General features: G+C 38.5%; 1 protein-coding gene across 1 annotated transcript in view; it reads right to left on the minus strand.

Annotated features, from left to right (window-relative positions):
* CUBN (cubilin) overlaps positions 1-23,625 on the minus strand; it is a 254,992-nt gene that overhangs the window by 92,682 nt on the left and 138,685 nt on the right. The window contains exons 32-40 of the mRNA XM_037060773.1: positions 23,111-23,270; positions 21,271-21,384; positions 19,259-19,369; positions 17,838-17,966; positions 16,732-16,864; positions 10,470-10,675; positions 9,473-9,657; positions 7,688-7,880; positions 4,278-4,475 (exon numbers count right to left, since the gene is read on the minus strand). Coding sequence (XP_036916668.1) covers positions 4,278-4,475; positions 7,688-7,880; positions 9,473-9,657; positions 10,470-10,675; positions 16,732-16,864; positions 17,838-17,966; positions 19,259-19,369; positions 21,271-21,384; positions 23,111-23,270 — 1,429 coding nt within the window. The remainder of the gene's footprint in view (positions 1-4,277; positions 4,476-7,687; positions 7,881-9,472; positions 9,658-10,469; positions 10,676-16,731; positions 16,865-17,837; positions 17,967-19,258; positions 19,370-21,270; positions 21,385-23,110; positions 23,271-23,625) is intronic.

Genomic DNA, 23,625 nt, shown 5'->3' on the forward strand with positions numbered 1-23,625 from the left:
TATTTTATTTCTTTTTCATGTCTGATTGCTGTGGCTAGGACTTCCAATACTATGTTGAATAAGTGGTGAAAGCAAGCATCTTTGTCTTGTTCCTGATCTTAGTGGTAAAGCTTTTTTAATGTCAAGTATCTAAAAGGCAAAAAAAGTTGGTTCTTCACCCTCAAATCATATACTAGTGTTATAAGGTCATTTGTCAAGATGTGTGCCTTCAGCTTCGGCTTGTGTCTTTCTGTTTTTCTTGTTTTCACCCTTCATTTGTTTTTTGTTTGTTTTGCTGTTAATAGGACACACTTATGTCCATATGTGGAAGATGAAAGAAAAGTAGATTCAAACAGTGTGTTCCTCCAGAGACACAAAGGACAGCTGGGTCACCTCATGGCCCTTCTTCCTTTGGCTTCTCTCACCTAAGTTCAGTCAAAGCAACTGTGCCAGTCAAAGCCAGAATGGAGCAAAGGGAATTAGAAGAGGCTTGGATTCCTTGGCTGAGAAAACACATTACTTATTCCCAAAGGCTGAGAATTAATGAATTTCAAGGTTATAAACAACAAAAATAGAATACGAGACATGAATTAATTTGCCCTTTCACACAACCAGCAAAATGAACCCTTTTGTCACTGACTACTACCCAAATCTCATTAATTATTAACTACTTTAATAAACAAGTTATTATCTGTAATTACAAATGTAATGGTATAGCTCTAAATACCAGATGCCTGGAAACGCATTCTTTGGAGGGCTTCTGGCTTCTAGAAACCTTTGTACTTTTTTACAGTTTAAATTTTGTCTCTAACCTTTTTTGCATTTATCTTCACTATGCAATTTTGCTACACCTTTCACCCCAAATTATTGTTGACTTATTCTCTAAGCATGTGTATTGCCAAATTCTGAAGTTATTATATACTAGTATTTATTTTAGATGTGTACATTTTATCTCTCAGTGAGACTGGGGATTTCTATTCTAAGCTTTGCCCAGACTGATCAAACAATGCTTATCTCTAAATAAATGCTTATTAGCTGATTTAGAAGATAACCACATAACCACAAAATGGTTTGTCCCTCCCACTAAATCCATAATAAATACTGTAGTACTTCTAGAGCTTTCTACAACCTCAACATATGGATTGTAGCAGGAATGAACCTGATTTTTATTTATGCATCTATTGCTTGATTCTTGCATACACCCTGACAATGCATCAAACCCACAATCTTGGCATACTGGGACAATGCTCTAACCAATGAACTACCCAGCCAGGATTGAACCTGATCTTTAAAAGCATGGGGCAAATCAAAGAAAAGTAAAGGACTAGGAGTAGCAGGTAATTTGGTGACTCACTCTCAAGTTCAGCATCCTTATTTTAGAGAAGTGGAAACTAAGGCCCCAAGATTATTCATAGCTGATATTTATTGAGCAATTACAGTATTATTACCACTTTGAGTGCTTTAGAAGCATTGCCTAATTTTGTTTTCACAGTAACACAATTAGGTAGGTGTTACTATTATGCTCACTTTGTCAGTAGGAAACAGTCTTAAAGATGATATATAATTTGCCTAAGGGCACAGAGCAAAGGAGTCAGCAAGGGTGTGAGACTCTGGACAGTTAACTCTAGATGCCCAAATGATGTGATTAAATAATATATTTAATATCATAAAGAAAGTAAGACCTAGGAATAAAAGGATCACTAATTTTTCATACAATCTTTTTCTTTTTTTTCTTTCTCCTTCCTCTGTCCCTCCCTCCCTTCCTTCTTTTATTAACATTTCTTAGGTCCAATGTAGCATCATGGAATGCTTGTGAAAATCTTTGGTATGCAAAGTTTGTTGGTACATGGCCCGGAAGGACTGATTCAATTTTGAATCATGACAACTCTGCAAAATGAATAAGCAGGTGGAAGACTGACTCTGCTCTCCCAGGAAAGCCACAGGGGCCTCTCTGGGGAGGCTCAGGAATGTCCACAGCCACCATGGGGCCAGGAGGCTATGATGACTGGCCAGCCATTGCTGCCTATGGCCAATGGATTCCAGATATCTGCTTCAAAATGTTCCATGACCTTGCTACTCAGAAGCAAAAATATGATTGGACAAAGAACAAATCATTGAAACAAGACTTAAAATTTAATTCTAAAAATATACTAATACTGTGCAAATGGAAAAAAATACCCAGCAATTAACACATAGTAAGCACTCAATAACTATTTCATGGCTGAGTAAATAAAAAGATAAGGAAAGAGAGAATTTATTGGGTGCCTGCTCACATGTGGAACAAAAAGAAATCTATATGGATAGGTCACACAATCAATGAAAAATATTGTCCTTGTTTTGGCATATACTTCAATCTACCAAGCTCTCTCAAGCAGCTCTATGTCCCAGCAAGAACACTTTCATTCTATAAAGAAGATATGCTGAAACCTTTGATAGAAATATCTCTATCAAAGTAAATTGAGGTTTGCAGAGAATTTTGCACTCATCCCTTTCCCAGAGCCCCACAACAACCTCATGAGGCAGACGTTAGTGTCCCTTTCACAAACGGTGAAACAGACGTGGAGCCATTCAGCAATCTGTGCAGAGCCACTCGGAAGAAGAAAAGGACAGCTCCCTAGGGCTGAGGCTTCCAAGAAAAGTTATTGGTGGGACAAAATCAATAAAAGTGATTTTAAAAAAATAACCATAATTTTCCCATGAACACAGTTACCTGCCAAAATATTTTTAAAGTTTCCATTGGGTTCTGAACATTCAGAATAGGCGTGAAATGACACAGAAGTTTTATTGCATGAGAAATTTAAAATTTTAACATCCACAGAAATGCCTTGATATGAGGGAAAAGAATAATTTCTCTTAGCTGATAGTTGATAGGAAAAGGGGGGAAGTTATGATTTATTATCTCATCCTGTTTGTATGACTGGTTTGAATCTTTACTCAGGGTCCAACTTCTGCAGAAGAAAAATATAGCACCTTTGCCATTTGACTGTGTTTACTGCACTTATTGCATCTGGGCTGAGGGGGTAAGGGGACCATGAGTTTGCATACTAGCCACCTGTGAGCCAACATGTTTATTTAATCAGAAAAAAAACCCTGAAGCATTTTACATTAATTTAACATTTGGAAAATATAACATTTGGAAAATTCATACAAAATTCTGTATTTCTCACATACCCTAAAAAGTAAGATCCATGACTTTAAGCCTGCACTCCTAATGGCTGCCTGTTTATTTCTGTTTTCATTTTCACTGTTTATGTCACCTGTTGTCTAGGTCCGCATTTGAAGTTGCAGCAACTACCATGCAGGGAAGTCATTCTCAAACTCTACACCATCAGAATCACCTGGAGGGGGAGACTAGGGTCAAGCCAGTAAGCACCTCGAGTTAGGGGCAAGATTTAAGGAGGTGCAGGACCTCAGACATCAAGACTGACTTTCATGTAAAATGAACGAATTATTAGAACTTTAAATAAAGGCAGGATCTGACTCTGCACTTTGCTTGGTCCTGGCCTTATTTTCCTCACCCTCATCTTGGCCCTGCCGAGAGGGCTCTTCAAATTACAGTTCTAGGACCCATCCTGGGAGTTTCTAGTTTAGTAGGTCTGGGGGGGGCTTAGAATCTGCATTGCTAACAAATTTCCAAGAGATGTGGAGGCGCTGGTCTGGGCACCACACTGTGAGAGACACTGGTCTGGTCATGGTGTATGGCCTCCTTATTCTTCTCCAGCCCATACAAACTGTGGAGCATAGTTTGTGCTCACTGCTTTTTAGCATTCTTCACACACCTCAATCAACGCATAGCAATACCACACCGTGTACCAAGGGAAAAATGAAAAACATTGGCCCTTAATTCCACCCACTCTACCCAGAGATTTGGTAGACAAAGAGAACTGAATACACTGTAATCATAAACACTTTTCACACTAGGATCTTAAAGTCATAGGTATAAAAGATCAAGATACATTCCCAAAGCCCTTCGACAAGACAGCAGCACTACCTGGAAACTCAGACCATTACGTCCTACTTAAGCCACACGTTGTGTTTCTTCTTAGGCATGTAATGCTGTCCCTGACAGTATGTGGATGAGTTTCTAGAGGCAACTTCGCAGTTTCCTTATTTCCTCAGAAACCGGAGCCAATTCTAATATATTCGATGCCTTCATTGGCCATAATATCTATGAGATTCTACGCAAATGGATAAAGGTAGTAAATAAGTATGATTACAGTTGAGTGTAACTAAATATGTGTCAGGGTGGAAATTTGGTCGTTTTTAATTTTATTTATTTATTTTGTTATGTTTCTCACCATCTCGTATCACAAGTTTATCATAGTTGCATGTTCCATGAGATTCAATGTCCAGGGAGAGGATGTTGAGCTCCACAGTGGAACCAGGAGCCTGGAGAAGCCACGTACAGTCCGCATTGTTACTGTAGCTTTCAGGCCAGCCTGGGGAGAAAAGAAAGACTGGCGCCTCGCCTGTCCTCAGGAACCCTCCGCAAGCACCTGGGGAGACAAAGGCAGCGTCTTTCAAATACCTCCGATGAAAAGAAAGTAGCACTTTGGCTTCCGTGTCAGTCCTATGCTAAAATGAAATAGCCTATTAAAGCAATTTTCTCAAAGGAATCTACAAATATAGTTTTAGACCCGCTGATTCAAACAGCGGTGATCAACAATTTATTTTTTTGTGAAGAAACACTGTATTCTACTTTTCCACCTTCATTTTGCCACACAACCCATTCATTAGTGAGTGCCTAACATTTGCCGAGCATGAAGTAAGCCCAGGTAGAAGACCCTGTTATTATTACTATCTAGGTAGAACTCTGTTCCCTATGGACTTTATTCTTTACCTTTTTAGTATAGCTATTCATCATGTAATTTACACCTAGGCAATTTTGAAACAATTTTCAATTTGGTAAACTGAAATATTGAAAACAGCACATGAGCTTATAATAATAGCAGCCTTCATTGTTTTTATTTTTTTTTAAATAGCAGCTTTATTGAGCTATCATTCACACACCATTAAATTGACCCTTTGGAAGTAGCAGTTCAGTGGTTTTTAGTATACTCACCAAGTTCTGTAGCCCTCACTGGTACATGATTTTAGAGCATTTTTACCATTCCAAAAAGAAACCTCATACCCATTAGCTTTGGTTCTCTATTTTCCACACCATCAGTCCATAGAAATCTCTCATCTACTTTCTTTCTCTATGGATTTGCCTATTCAGAACATTTCATATAAATATAGTCATACAACATGTGGCCTTCTGTGACTGGCTTTATTTACTTAATAGTTTAAGGTTCATCTAACCTGTATCAATATTTGCTTCATTTCAAGGCTGAGCAGCATTATACTCCATGAATATATTATATTTAGCTTTTCCATGCATCGCTGGTTTGACGTTTGGGTTGTTTCCCCATTTACATTATTATGAATAATGTTCCTATAAACATCCACGTATACATGTTTATGTGGCATTGCTCAATAGTAGGGTGGTAACGCTGTATTTTGATTTTTGAGGAACTGCTGAACTGTTTCCCTGAGTGGCTATACCACTTTACATCCCCACAGCAGCACATGAGGGTTTCTACGGGACACGTTTCCTTCAGATGACGCTAGTCTGCATCAGGCTTATTCTCCTTCCGTTGCTTTCAGTACCACCTATACCACCTGATTTGTCATTTAATCATTTAATCCCTATATTGTTATTTAACGGACAGCATGAATGCTGTATCTTTCCCAAATACTGTCAAGCTCCAAGAAAGTAGAGAGTACATATTGGTTCCCTTTCTTAGTCGATGCACACTCAGCACAATGTATCTGTAATAAATCCTCAATAAATATTTGTTGAATTAAATTGAGTATATGTATGTATTAGAAATGCTGATGATACAATATTCAATATGCTAATATGTTTTAAAATGTTAGGCTTTTCTGAATTTTAATGAAACTTTCAGAAGGTGATATCACCGTGAGATAATCATTTATATTATATAGATAACTAATAAATTTTCAAATTCTCTTATCATCCTCTTACTTTCTCCTTTCCTTGTTCTTGATGAAGAAAAATGAGATTTATGATATTATATTTACTCTTCCACATAAATTATATAATCGTAGAATATGTGTGTGAGAAGAAAATTTATTATTTTGAGCATTAAATTGTATTTGCAGATATGATATTTTCTGCATGAGTGACTTCTTCTCCAACTTAAGATTTGTGGATATAAAAAAGCTTAACTCAAGTTTATTTATAAGAGCTACCTAAACTTAAACGCATAGCTCTAAATTACATCAGGCAATCCTGCTGATGGCTCTGTGCTCTAGAATAAATAGATTAATATTTTAAGAAAGAGATTCATATTCATTGTTATGAAAGTACCTTATGAAGGAGGTGAAAATAACATCTCAGAACAGAATGCTAAGGGTCACCAAATAAAAATAAGTATGAGTTATGCCTTCAGTGATCTTTGTCGATAAAAACTCTCAAGAAGTTAGAAGCAAACAAACTAATCTTTTAAGGTCTGTTTATGATTACAGTACGCTCACAGTTGAATATTCTTCAATGGGATCCTATGATAATGTGTCCCAAATATTTCTAAGAATATCCTCCAGAAATATCTGCTGGGTTTCTTCTGTCTCAGTCCTCAAATCCATAAAAGCCACTTGAAGTTGTTTAAACAATTTTTTAAGGAAAAGACATGGCCTCCCCAAACACTGCTTACTGAGGAAACTAAGAATGTCTTAAAGATAATAAAATAAGCCATGGCTGGTGTAGCTCAGTGGATTGAGCACAGGACTGTGCGCCAAAAGATCACCGGTTCGATTCCCAATCTATGGCACATGCCTGGGTTGCAGGCTAGGTCTCCAGTAGGGGGGACATGAGAAATAACCACATACTGATGTTTCTCTCCCTCTCTTTCTCCTTCCCTTCCCATCTCTCTAAAAATAAATTAAGCCCTGGTTAACTCCCGGCTTAATTTATTGGCTATTGGCTGGTGTAGCTCAGTAGATTGAGCATGGGCCTGCGAACCAAAAGATTGCGGTTCGATTCCCAGTCAGGGTACATGCCTGGGTTGCAGGCCAGTTCCCAGTGGAGGACGCATGAGAGACAAACATACACTGATATTTCTCTCCCTCTTTCCTTCCCTTCCCCTCTAAAGATAAATAAATAATATCTCTAAAAATAATAAAATAAAAATAAATTTGAAAAGATAATAAAATAAAAACTTAACATTTAGGCCATTTTACCTTGAAACATGAAGGTTTACAACCAGCCAAGGGGAAGGTGAAGCCCTTCCTAAAGCAAATTAAAAATGAAACAGAGAGGGAAAACAGTTACCTCTGTCTATTAGCAGATCCTTAACTAGTGTGTATATGTGTGTGTCTGTGTTTGGATGTGGGTGTGGTATTTGTAAATCAAATTTTCAGAGATCTCGAAAGTGATCTCTAGATATTGTCAGTAGAATATCTTATGGATATTAAATCCCTAATTTATAGGAAAAATATCATAGGAAACTGACCTTTTAAGAAATAAACATATAATTTTTACATATTTGAAATTAAAAGGACACCTGAACAAATGGAGGAGGGTCTGGGGCTGATTTTATTCTTCTCACTCATTTGTGTATTTGGCTCCTATTATGATAGGACCCTTTGCAATACTGGCTTACACATACGAGCACCTGAAAAGAATTTCATTTATTAGCAGACATACCGGTAGCAATGGTAGGTAAGGGTCCAGCAGAGGCATTCATTGCAAACCACTCCAGAAGGAATCCTTTCCCTGAGACTGAAGAGTCAGAAGAAAATTGAAATGTCAAAGAATTTCCTGTGGAGCTGAAGAATTCAGTCTGGGTACCACAGTAAGTTTCAGCCAGGCGGGAATGAATGCCAACACCATCATAAATCTGCATAGAAAAACAGGTAATAGAGCACTGAATTAAGGCAATTACCTTTATTTTCTTCATTAAAAAAAAAAAAAAAAAAAAAAAACTAGCCCTGGCTGGTGTAGCTCAGTGGATTAAGTGCGGGCCTGCGAACCAAAGGATCGTGGTTTGATTCCCAGTCAGGGCACATGCCTGGGTTGCAGGCCAGTTCCCAGCAGGGGACTCACAAGAGGCAACCATACATTGATACTTCTCTCCCCCTCTCTTCTTCCCTTCCCCTCTAAAGATACATAAATAAATAAAATCTTTAAAAAAACTAAAGAATACCTTGTGTTGTTATAATTTTATCATAAGGGAAAAATAATGAGAAAACATGTATGTTTTAAAATAAAAATGCCTAAATGTGTAATATGATTGCAACGATTTAATATGTTTTAAAATTACTTATACTTTGCGGCTGCATTATATTAATAAACATATTCTATGTGATAGAGCTCATTGTATGACTTATAATAAATTTGGTGGTGGAAAAGTAGAAACTAAGATAATCATACACCAAAAACATGTATTGAATTACTTTGGGGCCTTGAAGGGAATTAGGAGGAAAGAACAAGCCACCAGAAATAGGAAAGGTTAAATGACAGGGAGAGAGCACAGGTATCCTAAAAGGAGCTCCTGTCTCCACTGAAGTAAAGAACAAAAGGATTAAAGCTGCAACAGCTCAGCACACCTTCAAAGCACTCGATAAATCTTTTTCATCTGGCTTAAAGTGTCAAAGTACCTATTTAGAGATGTATTTTATGATAGTTACCAAACACAGAGCATGGAGCACATTTTTTAAAAATTGCACATGTGGATGGATGTTAACCAACCACATTTCCTATTCTTCCCTCCATTTTCTTCAAAATAGCTTGGAAAAAATTCATTATAATTGTTATCATAAATTTATCTATAGAAGCTACAAAATAAGCTCAGTTTTTCAAATTATGTAATAACTATTTTCTCACATACTGAGTATCTGTCAAGCACTGAGTTCTATGTGAGCCATTGTGAACCTAAGATTAATAAGATGGAATCATGACCTTCAAGGGTATGGTAGCGAAATATTCAAACTCATATACTTCACATATATCAAAACATCCAATTGTACATCTTAAATATATACAATACTTGTTTGTCAAATGTACCTCAGTAAAGCTGGGGGGGGAGGGAAATCTGAAAGTGTTTATGACATTCATACAGTAGTCAATGTCTAGATGGCAATAATCACCATAATTTTTATATTTTTATTTCCTTATTTTAAAATGATTCATCAAATTTTAATATCCTAGGATAAGAATAAATGGGAAGTGATGTATAAAACAGAATAAATAATTGAGCTATACATATATGCTTAGACAAAGCTCGGGGCAAATTATAATAATGACAAAAATACAAATAAATATACTACCAGAATTACTTCTGTACGGGTAATTCAGAGGGGAGAATCCTGATTTAAGGCAAACAGACCATCCCATACAATTTGCAAATGCTTGAATAGACATTAACTTGGATTTATTTTGCCAATAACAACTCACTAAAGTTATAAACATCAGTTGCATTTGGAAACTCACCCTTAATTTGTCATAATAGCAGTTGTGTGTTGACTCAATGTCCATCTCCAAGATTCTACCATGGATGACTTGAGAGGCATTCACATTTACTACCCACTGGTAATCAGAGTTGTGGGGATAATTTCCAGGCCATAAGGGAGAGGCAATTTTCCCATGTGTTCCCACAATATTATCATTGCCAAATACTAGGAAGAAAAATGAAGAAGACTTAGAACAGCTCTTTAATCAAATGAAAGAAACAGAAGGCAAGGGGCACTGAAAAAAGAACCTTTAATTGGTCATGATTTCTCTTCTGAATACTGAAAGAAATACTGCTTCTCTTTTGGTTTCTGTGCTATCTATTAATTCCTGCAGAAGGGTGATTTTGTGCATAGAATTGCATCTCCTTACAGAAAGTTGCATGGTGTGAAAACAGAAGGTAATTTCCCCATTTGAAACTGAATTCCCAAACCCCAGGGGACATAGGAAAAGGGAAGATGGGGGTGACCAGCCCCATTCTCTAATTTTCTAATTTTGGTTTACCAATTTTTATTTTGTCTCACAAGAGAATAAAACATGTTTTTAAAGATGAGAGAAACTGACTTCTGAGGACCATATATATCTAAGAGCTAATTATGGAAAAGTTGAGTTAGAAAATAAAAATATTTGACATTTTGTGCTATTAAAAGAATACCCTAGTCTAATATCTGAGCACTTAAAGTCAATCCCAACGTAATACTGAATGTTTTTAATTTGAAGCATATAGAGTTTATGGGATCAAATGAAACACATTTGAGATAAATGCAACAAAGCTGAACTATAATACCTTAAAGACTAACATGCTATTATGAAAAGAGCTTAACAATAGAACTAAAGCCTGAGAAAAATATTAGAACCCTTCAGCACGCTCACTGGCTCTTAATGAGCCATTCGTATGTGCATAATTTGAAAACAGTGTTATCCTTTCTAGTTTGCAGGACTCATTCTGGAAGCCATTGCTAAAATAGAACCAACTTACTCTTGGCAAACGCAGCCTGGAAGCCTGTGCCACTGCCTGAGCCATCAGAGACGAACCTAACCCACAGCACATGTGCAACAGCGGATGAATAATTGAGGGGCAGGGTGCTGCCACAGTATCGTCCCACCAAGTGACCAGTGGCGTTGTCCTCCCGGATCTCCACAAAATCTCTGCTACAGTCCCGAGAATCTTCCAACTGGAAAGTTCTGATTTGAACAGAAAAAAAATAAAATAAAATTTAGGGGGATTAACTTGACAGGAAAAACTTGGAGATTATCCTGACCCACGGGCTGGGCTAAACTGCTCACTTTTTAAAATACACCCAAGTTTCATCACATCACTTTTTGCTAACAAAAATGGCTTTCATTCAAATTTGTGGAAATGTCTAGTCAAGAGCTACAAAGATAACTAATATACTGCCTTCTGGGAGTTTTCTCTCTAGGGGGAAAATTGGTCAAGAATACAGAAAAAATACATACATTATAAGGGAGGATATCATAAGTGCCGTTCAGAGCTACAGAGTGGTGTAATGACTTTGAGGCAGAGGCATCACATCTGACTGTTAGGCTCAGGCATCCCTCGATGGAGAGGTTTTTTAGGTGGAAATGGAAGTACTGGGTGAATTCAGGTGCAGAAATGTGGGCAGAGAACAATGAGCGGTAGCACAGATGTGGAAGAGGGTGTGGCATATTTAGAAATCTTTGAGAGGTCTAGTCTGGTTAGAACTTTGAGAACTTTTAAGAAAAGTACTTTAAAAAACAACATAGCCAGGAGCAGAATGATGGGCTAATTTTAGCAGAGATTAAATGTCAATCAAAGGCACACACACAATTTCAAGAAAGGTAGAAAAATATGGCATTTGTAGTTACACAACCTTGTGTTCAAACATGTCCTATTCAATTTGTATTATAGTTTGCAATTACCAAGACATGGGGGAATGAAGTCTAGGAAATAATATCTACCTCATATAATGGTCATTAGTAATATGCATAAAAACACTGAACCACATAGGTACTAAATGAATGCTTTTAAAACTTGGCTTTCATGCTTTTAAAATTTGGATGTAATTAGGAATGTGCGGTATTGGTGTCTGAGTAGGCAGATGAATGGCATAGAAGAGAAAGTCCAGAGTAAAGTCCACCAATGTAGAGCCCATACAAGCCAATCCACAACGTCAAGACAATTCAATGAGTAAAGAAGTTGTTTGAACAAGTGATGCTGCCATAACTGGAGATCTTTATGGAGGAGAAAAGAACCTCAACCCCTGCCTCTCTCCATGCACGGAAACTAATTTAATATTTCTCATAGATGCAAATGTAAAACCTAAGACCAGAAAGCTCCTAGAAGAAAACACAGACTATCCTCATAACTTTGGGATAGGCAATTATTTCTCAGAAAGCAAAAGGGACTCCATACAAGATTATAGAATTAGTAAATTTGACTTAATAGAAATTAAAACTTTCTCCTGATTAAATACATGAGTTAAAAAATAAATAGGAAAGTCATAGAGTTTGGGGAAGAGGAGACAGGTCATTGAAAATCATATAGCTAGCACTGGCTGGTGTGGCTCAGTGGACTGAGTGCAGGCCTGTGAAGCAAAGGGTCACTGGTTTGATTCCCAGTCAGGGCACATGCCTGGGTTGCAGACCAGGTCCCCAGTGGGGGACACATGAGAGGCAACCACACATTGATGGTTCTCTCCCACTCTTTCTCCTTCCCTTCTCCTCTCTCTAAAAATAAATAAATAAAATATTAAAAAAAGAAAATCATATTCTAACAAGAGTCAGATATGGAATTTAAAAGGAATTCCTACAAATAAACAATGAAAAAATAGACAAAGATTTGAGCATACACTTTAAAAGAGATGATGAGTGAATGGCCCATGAGAATGTGAAAAGTACATTACATCATTAGTCATCAGAGCAATATAAATTAAATATCACAATAAGATACTATTTCACACACACCAGAATGGCTAAAATAGAAAAGACTGACAAGATCAAATGTTACTAAGCATGCAGAGCATCTGGAAGCTTCATATATTTCTGGTAAGAATGTACATCAATACAACCACTTTGAATAATTATTTGACAGTTTGTTATAAAAACACATAATTAGTGCCCCAGAAATTTCATGCCTAGATTTTTATCCAAGAGAAATAAAAACACATAACCATGCTATTATCTTAAATATGATAGAACTCTTGCAACTCAAAAATACAAAGACAAATAACTCAATTTAAAATGGCAAAGGACTGAATAGACCTTTCTCCAAAGAAGATAAATGAGTGACCAGTAAGAACATGAAAAGATGCTCATCATTCTTAGTTATTAGAGAAATGGAAATCAAAACCACAGTGAAATAGCACTTCATACTCATTCAGGTGGCTATTACTTAAAAATGGACTACAATGAGCATTGACAAACATGTGGAGAAATCATAACTCTTATGTAATCCTGGTGAAAATATAAAATGTTGCAGCCACTGTGAAGACCATTTAGTAGTTCCTCAAACACTTACATGTAGAATTACCATAAGACGCAGTTATTCCATTTCTAAGTATATGTACAAAGAACATATAATTAAACATACCCAAAGGATATGTTAAATATGTAACACCTATTTAACTATATATAATACATATAAACAAATAAACCTGCATACCATTATATAGAATATAGATATAAAGTATATATGTACTTCTCTAATAAATAAACAATATATGAAAATACATATACAACTACATATATAATACCACATTTATATATGTACACAAATACTCTAGAATACTATTCAGCCTTAACAAAGAATGCATTCTGATATATGCTACTACATAGGTGAGCATTGAAAACATTATGCTGACTAAAGTAAGCTATACACAAAAGGACACATATTATATGATTCTACTTGTATGAGAAATCTGGAAGGGGGAATTCATAAAGACAGAGAATAGAATAGAGGTGCCAGGGGCTGGGGGCAGAGGAGAGGGAGAGCTATTACTCCTCAGTGCGTACGGAGTTTCTGTAGAATATGATGAAAAAGTACCGGAAATGGGAGCAGTGCAGGTTGTAGAAAATTGTGGATAGATATAATGAATGCCACTAAATTATACACATAAAATTGGGTAAAATGCTGATTTTTCTATTGTTTTTTCACCACATTAAAAAGTTTTGAGGAATTCTGGGTGATAAAATTAGATGATTGGAGCTCTACTTGAGAATATTATCTTGCAGTGACATGTAATAGTAATGAGAACCAGCAGCAGAAAAATATCCTTTTTTTGTTGTTTCTTTGCTATACTGAATCTAAAAGGATGGTATATCACCCAAGTGGAGCTATCTACTAGAGCCAATATGCTGGTATTGGACTTCAGAAGAGACTCTGGGACTAAACTTGGAAATCACTTGTGTGTATATAGTAATAGTTGAAAGCACGGCTAGACTGGAGGCTAAGAAATCAAAGGTTGGAGAGATAAGGGATGAGAGCGGAAGGTTAGGGAAGACTCATATGTTGAGTACAGTGAAAGGAAGAGAAAACAATAGGCCAGGAGTGGTTTGGGAAGTTTGGTGCTCAGTTTTGTTACCCATAATGGTATCAACACTAGAAAATATGCTAAAATTGTTTTCTTTTGCTTCTCAGGAAAAAGAAAAGCGAGAGAGAGAAAAGGAGATCATTTTCCTCGGCACATGATTTACACGAAATTGCTTCTAAACCTTCCTACTCAAAGTGTAGCACATGGTCCCACAGCCTCAGCATCAGCAGAGAGTGTGTGTGAAATGAAGAATCACGGTCCTCCAGCCACTGAATCAGGCTGTGATTTTAGCAAGACCTCAGGCGGTCAGCATGCACATTCAAGGTTGGTGCTCGGGTCCAGAAGATAACTAAATGCAGGCCTTTTCTGTTTTAGTACCAGACTGCTATGATCCAGTGCTAAATTGCAGAAAAGACATTTTATTAGAAGGGATGGTAAGATGATACTCAGAAGAATCAAGTTAAACTTAGACCAGCACATTTTAGAAGCAAATCTCCCTTTTCTCCAAACACTTTGGCTAGGATCTGTTAGTAGAAATATGATGTGAATAAAAATAGTACATCTCTGTTTCTCATTATCTCATTTTGATGTTGAACCAAGATCAATCACTCTCAAAAAGCACTCTGCAAGCATAAGATATATTTTTGTTAACTCCTTTACAAAAAACTCCTTTTTAATTTATATTTCACCCCCCCCATCTTTTTTGTTGCAGATTCAACCATAATTTCTTCAATTCTTCTCCCTACTCAATTTCACCACAGTGTCCGCAACCCAAACCCCGTGGTTTAGAACTTGACATATTCCATATGCTTCTCTCACACCCCAGAGGAAAGGCTCCAAGCACTCATCTGGATATAGTTTGCAGAAATAACTTGCAGACCTTGCCATAAAGCCTTTCTCATTATCATCCACATAGAGAGGAGCATCTTGCATTCTACAACATTTATTTTAAAAATAAAACTCAAGCAAGTAACAAGCAATAATAAAATTAACTTTTTATGGATAAGAAAGGAAAAGGCTGAGTCATTAAGATTTGTCTACACAAAAATTAGGATTTTAGTCCCTTAGAGAGTAGTAAAATGGATGAAACTTGCTTTCCGTGTTTATCTCCCACCTTCCAGGGGAGCCCATTGTTGTCCAATTGAGTTTAACTGAACGACCCCTCAAGATACTTTAGAAATGGCAAAGGGAGAGAGTTAAGCATACACTGAACATCCGATATGAAACAGCCTTATGCTATACCTTTTAAATCTGACATCTTTAATCTCAAGAGTGGCCCTGTATGTATCTATCTATGTACTATAGATGAAGTGAATCTTTTTATGTTTTAAATAAATAGTCTCTTGACATTACTTTATTAGTAACATCAAGAAACAGAATCTTATTGGTCTTAAACATTTACAGTGCCTGGCCCAGTTCCTGGCAACTGTCAAATGTCTAACATCTGCCACTATATGCCTAGCACATAGTAGGGGCGTAATAAACATTTAATAAAGGGACATATATATATATACATATTAGGTAAAATTATATATATATATATATCTTCCCACACAGAACTTTGTGCTTTTAGTAAAGACAAAGCAAACAAAAACCTCTCTTTCCTATGTGGCAACTTAAACTTTCATTGCCTTCAGGCACTCAGAGAGCTCTGCTTTAACACAACGCCACTTGTACCCTGAGGAGGCACTGTCTGATTGATGGACTAAAAGCAAGTAACTGGAGATCTCTGAACATGGTCCAATTTTAAATCCATTTTTTAAATTCATCCTCTATGCACAGAACTGCATGTCTAGGAGAAGGAGCAAGACTTTTTTGAATAAATAGTCCAAGTGTTTTCAAAACAATCTTCTCCCCTCAACACTAGCTTATTATATTCTCTTCCAAAACAGAGTTAGCAACCCCAACCAAGGCCCAGCAATATGTGATACAGTATAATAAATAACTTTAAATTTAAAATATGAACTTAACTACCAAAGTCTTATCATTCAGTATTCGTTAAGAATTCACTGCCAGAGTGGCAGGTCACAGGCACCTCCACACCGATGACTGAAAGGTTCCATTTCACTCAGCACTTGCTTTTCACTGTCTGCTTCTGGGCAAAACATTATTGTTGCTTAATTTAATTTAAGACCATTCAGATCATGGTGGGATCCTATGGTTAATTCCATATCCATAGTCCACACTCGTAAAGTCTTACAGTTCACTGAGGAACATAAGGGTGATTTTACAACTACACCACTAAGTTCCAAAAGTTCCAAAAGTTCCAAAAAACTTACAAAATTATTCTTTGGTGGAGCAGAAGGAGAAGTGGATTGGAGGGGTGTAAGGGTGGGGGAGTAGGTAAATGAGTAAGAAGCTTAACTGAGATAGGATTTCTGCTGGAAGAAAGAATGTTAGTGATTTGGGGGAATAATCTAAATGTTTGTAATTTTTTAAAAAACACAATATTATTGTTCTCTGAAAATGAACACTGCACAAATTAATGCTCAGACATGTACTTCTGGTACTATTAGGCAGGACCCTAGAACCATTCTCAGGAGAATTTTAATACTATTTATAACCCAAACTATGACTAAAACAGAGGAAATTTGAAAACAGACTTCCTAAAGTTCTGAATGTATTTTCTAATAGTTGCTTGGACACATGCTATTAGTTGTCCATCCTATTAGTAACAGTGCTTCCTTCCTGCAGAGTCACTGAAACAATACACCATAAAAAACGATTTACATAAAAGACAGCTGCAGCTGGTTGCCCGGGGAACTGATGATGTTCCAGACACATTCCACATTAGAGGGATAAACTTCCGGGTAGCCAGGGCTGTCGAAGATGCCTTCAACCATGTGGAAGTCTCCACCACATGCTGGAAGAAAAAAGATTAAAGTGAGCGCTGGAACAAAGACCAAATACGAGACACCACAAGATAAAGAAGAAAGAGTACTAGAGATGTTAACAGCATCCATTTCACATTTTTAAAAATGCATGTCATATAAAATAAGGAAAAGATTCTGAAAACTAAAAGCAGCAGGGTACGGTAGATCAAAAGAACTCTCTGCGGTTGCTTTTCTAAAAGGCTGTTCTCCCTGTGCACTATAACTTTATGTAACAAAAGACTTGTTTTAATCCTACAATGACTCAGTATTTCTGACCAAGATGATTTTCACCTCTGGCCTAGAGGGAGGGCAGTTTCCAGCCCTTTCCTCTCAGGAGACTGAAACACACACAGATCTCCTAGCTGTTCTCAGCCTTCTAAACATTAATAACAAGGAGGCAGGCAGCTGACAAACAGCACAGTCTGAGAGACCCAGTATCAGGAGGCTCCCCTTTCCCCTCATTCCCATGTGCCACCATCCATCAAGACTTCAGTGACCACACACAGACCCTGCCCGAGTCCAGTTGCAAAGCCAGGGAGACAGGAGGACAGCGGTTGCTCATTCATAAGAGATGCTAGTGGACACTGTCAATTAGAGGCTGCCTTAACCCACTTGTCATGGAGGAGAACAATACTCTGACAAGCAAGCCATCCAAGATCATTCCCGTCAATTCTTCTCACTTCCAGAGTTCACTGTTAGCAGCCTTAGTCACAATAGCTAAGGAATGGAAACACCCTGAGTGTCTATCAGTGGGTAAATGTGTACAGAAGCTTTGGGATAGAGTTCACTACTGCTAGAATTCATAAGTATGTTAACCTACTTTGGAAGGATGTAAGATTAGGCACAGAGGTGATCTCAGGAATCTAGCTTCCAAACTCTAAAGGTAAGAGTCCCAAATAACAAACCCAGGAACTGGAGCCCATTCCTCTTAACCGAGGAGCGCCCTTTGTTAATTGGACTCACCTGACGACGACGCGGCATATGTAGCATGGAAACCATCCGAGTTCACAGTAGAATCAGAGACGAACCTCAGGGTCAGAGCATTGCTGAAGGAAGTGATGGGGTGGGGCATGGAGCTGCCACAGTAGCGGCCTACATAATGAAAATAACCACACGGAGAATGGATGAGGACATGGCATGGGCCATTGTTTCCAGCGACGAGGACTTCCTAAAATCACTACCAGGAGAACCATTTAAATCAGAGTCAGTGTTTGAGACAATCCTGAGAATTAAAAAATACACATAAATACAAGCACAGGAGCGGTGATTTATAAACATCTCATGACAAAGGACATTAGAGGAAGGTAAAAAGAGTGCAGACGGCCTGCCTCCAAGTGTAACTAATCCTCGCATCCCGAGCACAAGAGGAATCTGCACAAATACATGCAGTAATACTTAAAAGCAAAGTATGATAGCTGTGAAAAGTGTGGATGCTAGAACCAGAATACCTAGCTTGAATGCCTGGCTCTGCCATCTTCTAGCTATGTGACATGGGCAGGTTATTTAAGTTATCTGAGCCTCCACACCCCATTTGAGGAAAGAGAATAGTGATAAATAATGAAAACTATATCATAAGCATATGAGGATTGATTGAGTTACTATCTACTTAGTTCTTAGAGTAGTATTCAGCACAAGGTGAGTTCTGCATGTGTTTGTTGAACCCTATACCCTCATGACTGGTCAAATGCTCATAGGTAAAAAGCAGTACAATCAGCAGCGTATGCAGAGCAGAGAGCATGCGCTGATTGCCCACTCTTGTCTCAGGCTCTGTTCTGGGCCCTGAGAATAAACAATGAGCCGAACAAAGGCCGTTCTTGGAGGGAGCCTGGCCCATCTTCCAGTGCAGCATGAGATGCTCAAATATGAGTCACTCAGAGAGAAAATAGAAATAACCTGAGATCATTTTACTTGAGGACATTTCGGAAACTAGATACAGCCATGTTTGGTTTTACTGGGATAGCTTACAAACCAATTTCCAGATTATTTACTTATTTCTGATTTTTTATTTTGTTCCCACTGAGGACAAAACCAGAAAAAAATCTCATTTGAATAAAAGAACTGTGGTCAAATATTAATAAAAATTTTCTCACAAAATGCTTTTTAATGCTGGGGTAGATTGCATTTTACTACTATATAAATATTAAAATTTTTAATTAAAAAAAGACATAAACTGGTCACATCCTTGCATATAAACAAGCTGAGTTTTTTAAACCCCACATTGAATCCTGGTTTCTTACCCTCTAATTATCTTTACTTGGTTTACACTGCTCTTCTTTTTTATTGGACACATTCTAACCTTGAATGACAGCACACATATATGCAAGAATATAAATAAAACCCAGACGAGGCCACAGATGGAGACAAGAGAGCACCAGCCATAGTACCTCGGGGGGGCGCGTCATCATAATTGCCATCCAAAATTTGTAAAAAGTCCTTAGTACATGTTGTGGTTCTTTCAAGTCCAAAGTGGGTGAAGGAGAGGGTGATGTGATTGACTGTAAGGAAAAAGAGAAGTTTGTTCAATAAAGCACTGGCCAACGAAACATAGAGGGAGAGGAATTTTGCCTCTGATCATTTCATACGTGGGTTCTCCAGCAGAGAAGCAACAAATGGGAGGATTCGCACGGGGGCTGAGGGGATGCAGAGGAAAGCGACACCTGTCCTGCTGGAAGGTTTCCTCTGAAGAGTAACAGAGGCCGCGTGCTTGAAAATGCCTACAGAATCTGAAATGCCAGTAAAGGTGAGGACTCCCCGGTAGGTTTATTCCATGGACTATGGGGAACAGCTTGTTGGAATAAATAGTCTATACACATGTTTGTATCAGCTATAACTATGTTCTTCTCCTAAGTATTTTTCTCAATAGAATAGTTTCTTAAATCATGGGTTTTTTATGTGTGCTTGTAAATAAGACACCCTTTTCTCCCTACCACACATATCTTACTGAGCACTGTTGGTTTTCCTTTAAGCCCGGGGCCCTCAGGTTTCAGAGTCATTTATGAAGAAAGCGTTGACAACAGTGAGGTGACTGGGAAGGCCGGGGGTGGGGGGAGGAGGGTACAGGGGAAATAAATGGCAATAAAAATTACAAAAAAAATAATAAAATAGTTAAATAAATAAATAGAGAGAAAGCCTTGAATTATTTGCTTAACAGCAAGTGCCAGAGTATGTTTTCCTTTTGTTGTTCATTCAGGGTCCCTAGTCTTCAGAACAGAGTTTGTCCTTGTTGCTGCCTTTGAACCAATGAGGTCTTTCATCAAAATGCTTTACAGCTCATTGTAAATTATCCCTAGGTGCAGAATAGCTGGTTCTAGGGGTGGTGTTGGGGCCTCGGTACCTAAGGCTCAGCTTCTAGAGGGCTGCAACTCACCTCGGGGATCCATGCTCCAGGCTGCAATTGGCCAAGGACTATATCACCAACCTCCAAATTATGTGCGTGTCAGTACACATACCCATTTGTTAACTCTTAACAACCCTAGGGACCATGTTGCAGAATATTTAAGCCAAACTGGTCATTTTTTACATTAGCTAATGGGGCCTCATTAGCTTAAGTGACTTCCCTATTATCACATAAGTCATTAATTGTAGATTGGAATCGAGAGCTTAGTGCCTTTCTCACATTATATCTGAAATCATGAATTTTTCCTGAAAACCTGAAGGAAAGGCAGGGCTCATCTGCAACACGATTCATAACAGCCCCGGGGCCACCCTCTTTGCAGTCACTTTGCTTGAGTCCTTAGGGGTCTCCTTAGGTTTGTTGTCTGTAAAATATGAACAGCAATCCTCACCACCAAATTATTACTAGGCCAGAAAATAAGATTCTAGGATTTCAAACACAACATAATGTAAGTGCTCATTAAATGTTTCTTCCAGGTCCGTGCCGAGATTTTTTTTAATACATGCACCACAGGAGAGATCAAGTTTTATAATTAACTTCCACGCTGATTAAAGACCCATACACTTATGGCATTGCTTCCCAAAGTCATGGCATTAATTTTCTAGTCTATGGTTCTTATTTATTTATTCATTTAGCAACTCTTTTTGTGCACATGTGTCAAAAACTATTTGGTTATCAATTATTTTTGCTTACCTTCAATCTCGCATGCTCGTTAACATAGCAAGGTTACAGGGTTTGTTTGTTTTTTCCCCTTTGTTAGGCCTTGAAACTTAAAACAAATTTTACATTAAGAATACAAGGCAAAATAACCCCCCTATCCAATTAGGAAATGCTTGTTCTTGAGCATAGCAGGAACTGACTCTTCCAAAAAAAATAAATAAATAAAAAAGAGGAAGGCCATCAATTGTTCCCTTGGAGGAGATAAGAGCATTAGTCACAGACAGATTTTCCCACAGGCACCGCCATCCTGGACTCCTTTTCTTCTTTGTTTTTGTTACTTACATGGAGGCTGAGCCTGAATTGTCCAGCTGCAGTTCTGATTGTCTGGGTATTTGGCAGGGAACAACGGGGAGGATATGGTGCCCAGTGTGCTGGTGAGGATGTGGCCTCCGCAGACTGAGGAACACAGAAACACACACGTGTTAGATATGCTTTTGATGTCCGCGTACAATGCACAACAGTCACTTGATGAATGAAAACATAATTGTTTTTTTCTTATTTCCTAAATTCAGGTCAAGGAAGTAATCTGCCATGGAAGCTGCCCATAAAACATGAGAAAATGGGAACACACTGTACATTTATAACAATATTCTTCAATTACAGGAAGTGGAGAGTGACATAGAACAATGGAATAAATGGCTATGAATTGACTGAATCACTGCGACAAAACTCTAACATGGATTCACTTACTCTGCCTTCTCATAAATTATATGTATAGAAATAATCTGTTTATGAACCACTTTTTCTAGAAAAATCAATATGCAATTGAACAAGACTTTACCAAGAGATTTTCAGAGAAGCACGCAACTCTATGGGAGTACGAGAGGGGTGAGCCTGCTACCAGTCAGAGTGTAGGGGGAGGCTCACGGAGCAGACAGTATCGAAGGGGGAACTGGGGGTGAAGGAGGTAGTCCTGGGAGGGCAGCCTGAGCAAAAATCAGAGGGCGGTAAGGACTGCGGGTGCCCAGGCTTGGCTGGAGCATGTGGCACTTGGGCGGGGGGCGGGGTGTTGGAGGTAACACTGAATAAAAGGTCAGAGCAGGTACCCGGGCCCTTGGGTGACACGTGGGGGAGCTCAGGCTCCATTCCCCAGGCAGTGCGGTGCCAGGATGGACAGTGCCACTTTCAAAGGCACAGTCGGAACGAGGCTTTTGAGTGGGTGGACTTTAAAGGAAGATGGAGAAAGGGTGAGTACTAGGGACTGTTTTTAACTCTAAAGTAAAGCATAAGCAATTAATGAAATGAGAAAAATGTGTTCAGCAACTTTTCCTTCTTTAAAAGCACACAGAGTGATTAATTCATGCAGTCTGTCTGGCTCCAAAGTGTGCAGTGTGTCTTTGGGAGACCTCAGTCCAGAAACTATCCCTAGCCGGGGCTCTTTTCCAATAGAATGCAAGCAAGGGCACTGAAACAGATAAATGGTTAAGCAGACTACACTTATCTGAAAGGACAAGGACATCTGAATAAAAATCAGAGGCCTGTTGACACTGACCAACAACCCTTCCTGATCTGCGTCTGTCTCAGACAGTGGGATAAGAGGTTCATGTCCAAGAATTACCAGATAAAAGGCAATAGGTATAAAGGTCTCGTTATAAGACCTGGAAAGTGGTGATTTGAGAAGGAAAACAACAGAAAACAACCTTGACAGGCAGACAATGGTAGGATTCAGAATTGTGGGCAACCCCTGCCTCGAGGGTTAGAATCTGGCTTTACAATACATTATGAGCAAGTCTTGTAACTTATACAGGCATATTTCCTTCTGGCATATAACCTTGGTTAAATGCTAGGTAATTTACATATGGATAAACAAATTTGGATAGACATTTTTTAAAAAGTCATATCTCTAGTATTAAAACTACTTTTAAGTATTATTCTGAAAAATTGTTTGAGAGCTACAAACATTGGAAGGAAGTTAGACTCAAGTTAGACAATGGTAAAATGAAAGGATCAATCATTGGAATAATTGCAAATCATACTTCCTTGGTTCTAATATCTAAGTTGTTGTGTAGTAAGTAGGAAGCGGGGACCGGTTTCTAAGGCTAGGTTTCCCTTCAGTGTCGTACCAGGAGAGACACTTAAGGACAGATGGCCTGCGCCTCCGAGAGGCCCACCCGGTACCTACTTTGCTGGAAATGAGCTCGGAAGCCCCTGCTCTGTCTAGAAGGGCCAGACTGAAATCTCACAAAGAGGCTGTTCCCTGAAGAGGTGATGGGGTTAGTCAGCTGCTGTCTTCCACATGCTCGGGCAAGGTGGGCAGCTGCGGAGCTTGAACCGTCGTATACCTACAAAGAGAGACAAAATAATAGAGTAATGGTTCAGAACTTCACAGTAAACATCCATGGACTGTCTGCACATTGGTGAGCTAGCGGAAAACCACACATTCACCAGATTGAGTGCAGTACTTTGTTGTTGTGTCACACAGGTCCACGGGAGTGTCTGCGGCCATTTCTAGGGACACACCAGGGATTTCAGTAGGAGCGTTTCTGCCAGAACCACTGTGAGAGCTCTGGGTGTCTTTATTAAGACCATCGCTTTGACAGCCCTCCGTCCTCCCCCGACTCCAGTGCAGCCACATCAGAGGCCAAACCCCACAGCATGTACTGAAAATGTTTGATGCAAGAATGAATAAAGCAGCAA

Source organism: Sturnira hondurensis, unplaced genomic scaffold, assembly GCF_014824575.4.
Source record: "Sturnira hondurensis isolate 20B ecotype Veracruz unplaced genomic scaffold, ASM1482457v3 Scaffold0012488, whole genome shotgun sequence".
In the NCBI taxonomy this organism is placed as follows: Eukaryota; Metazoa; Chordata; class Mammalia; order Chiroptera; family Phyllostomidae; genus Sturnira; species Sturnira hondurensis.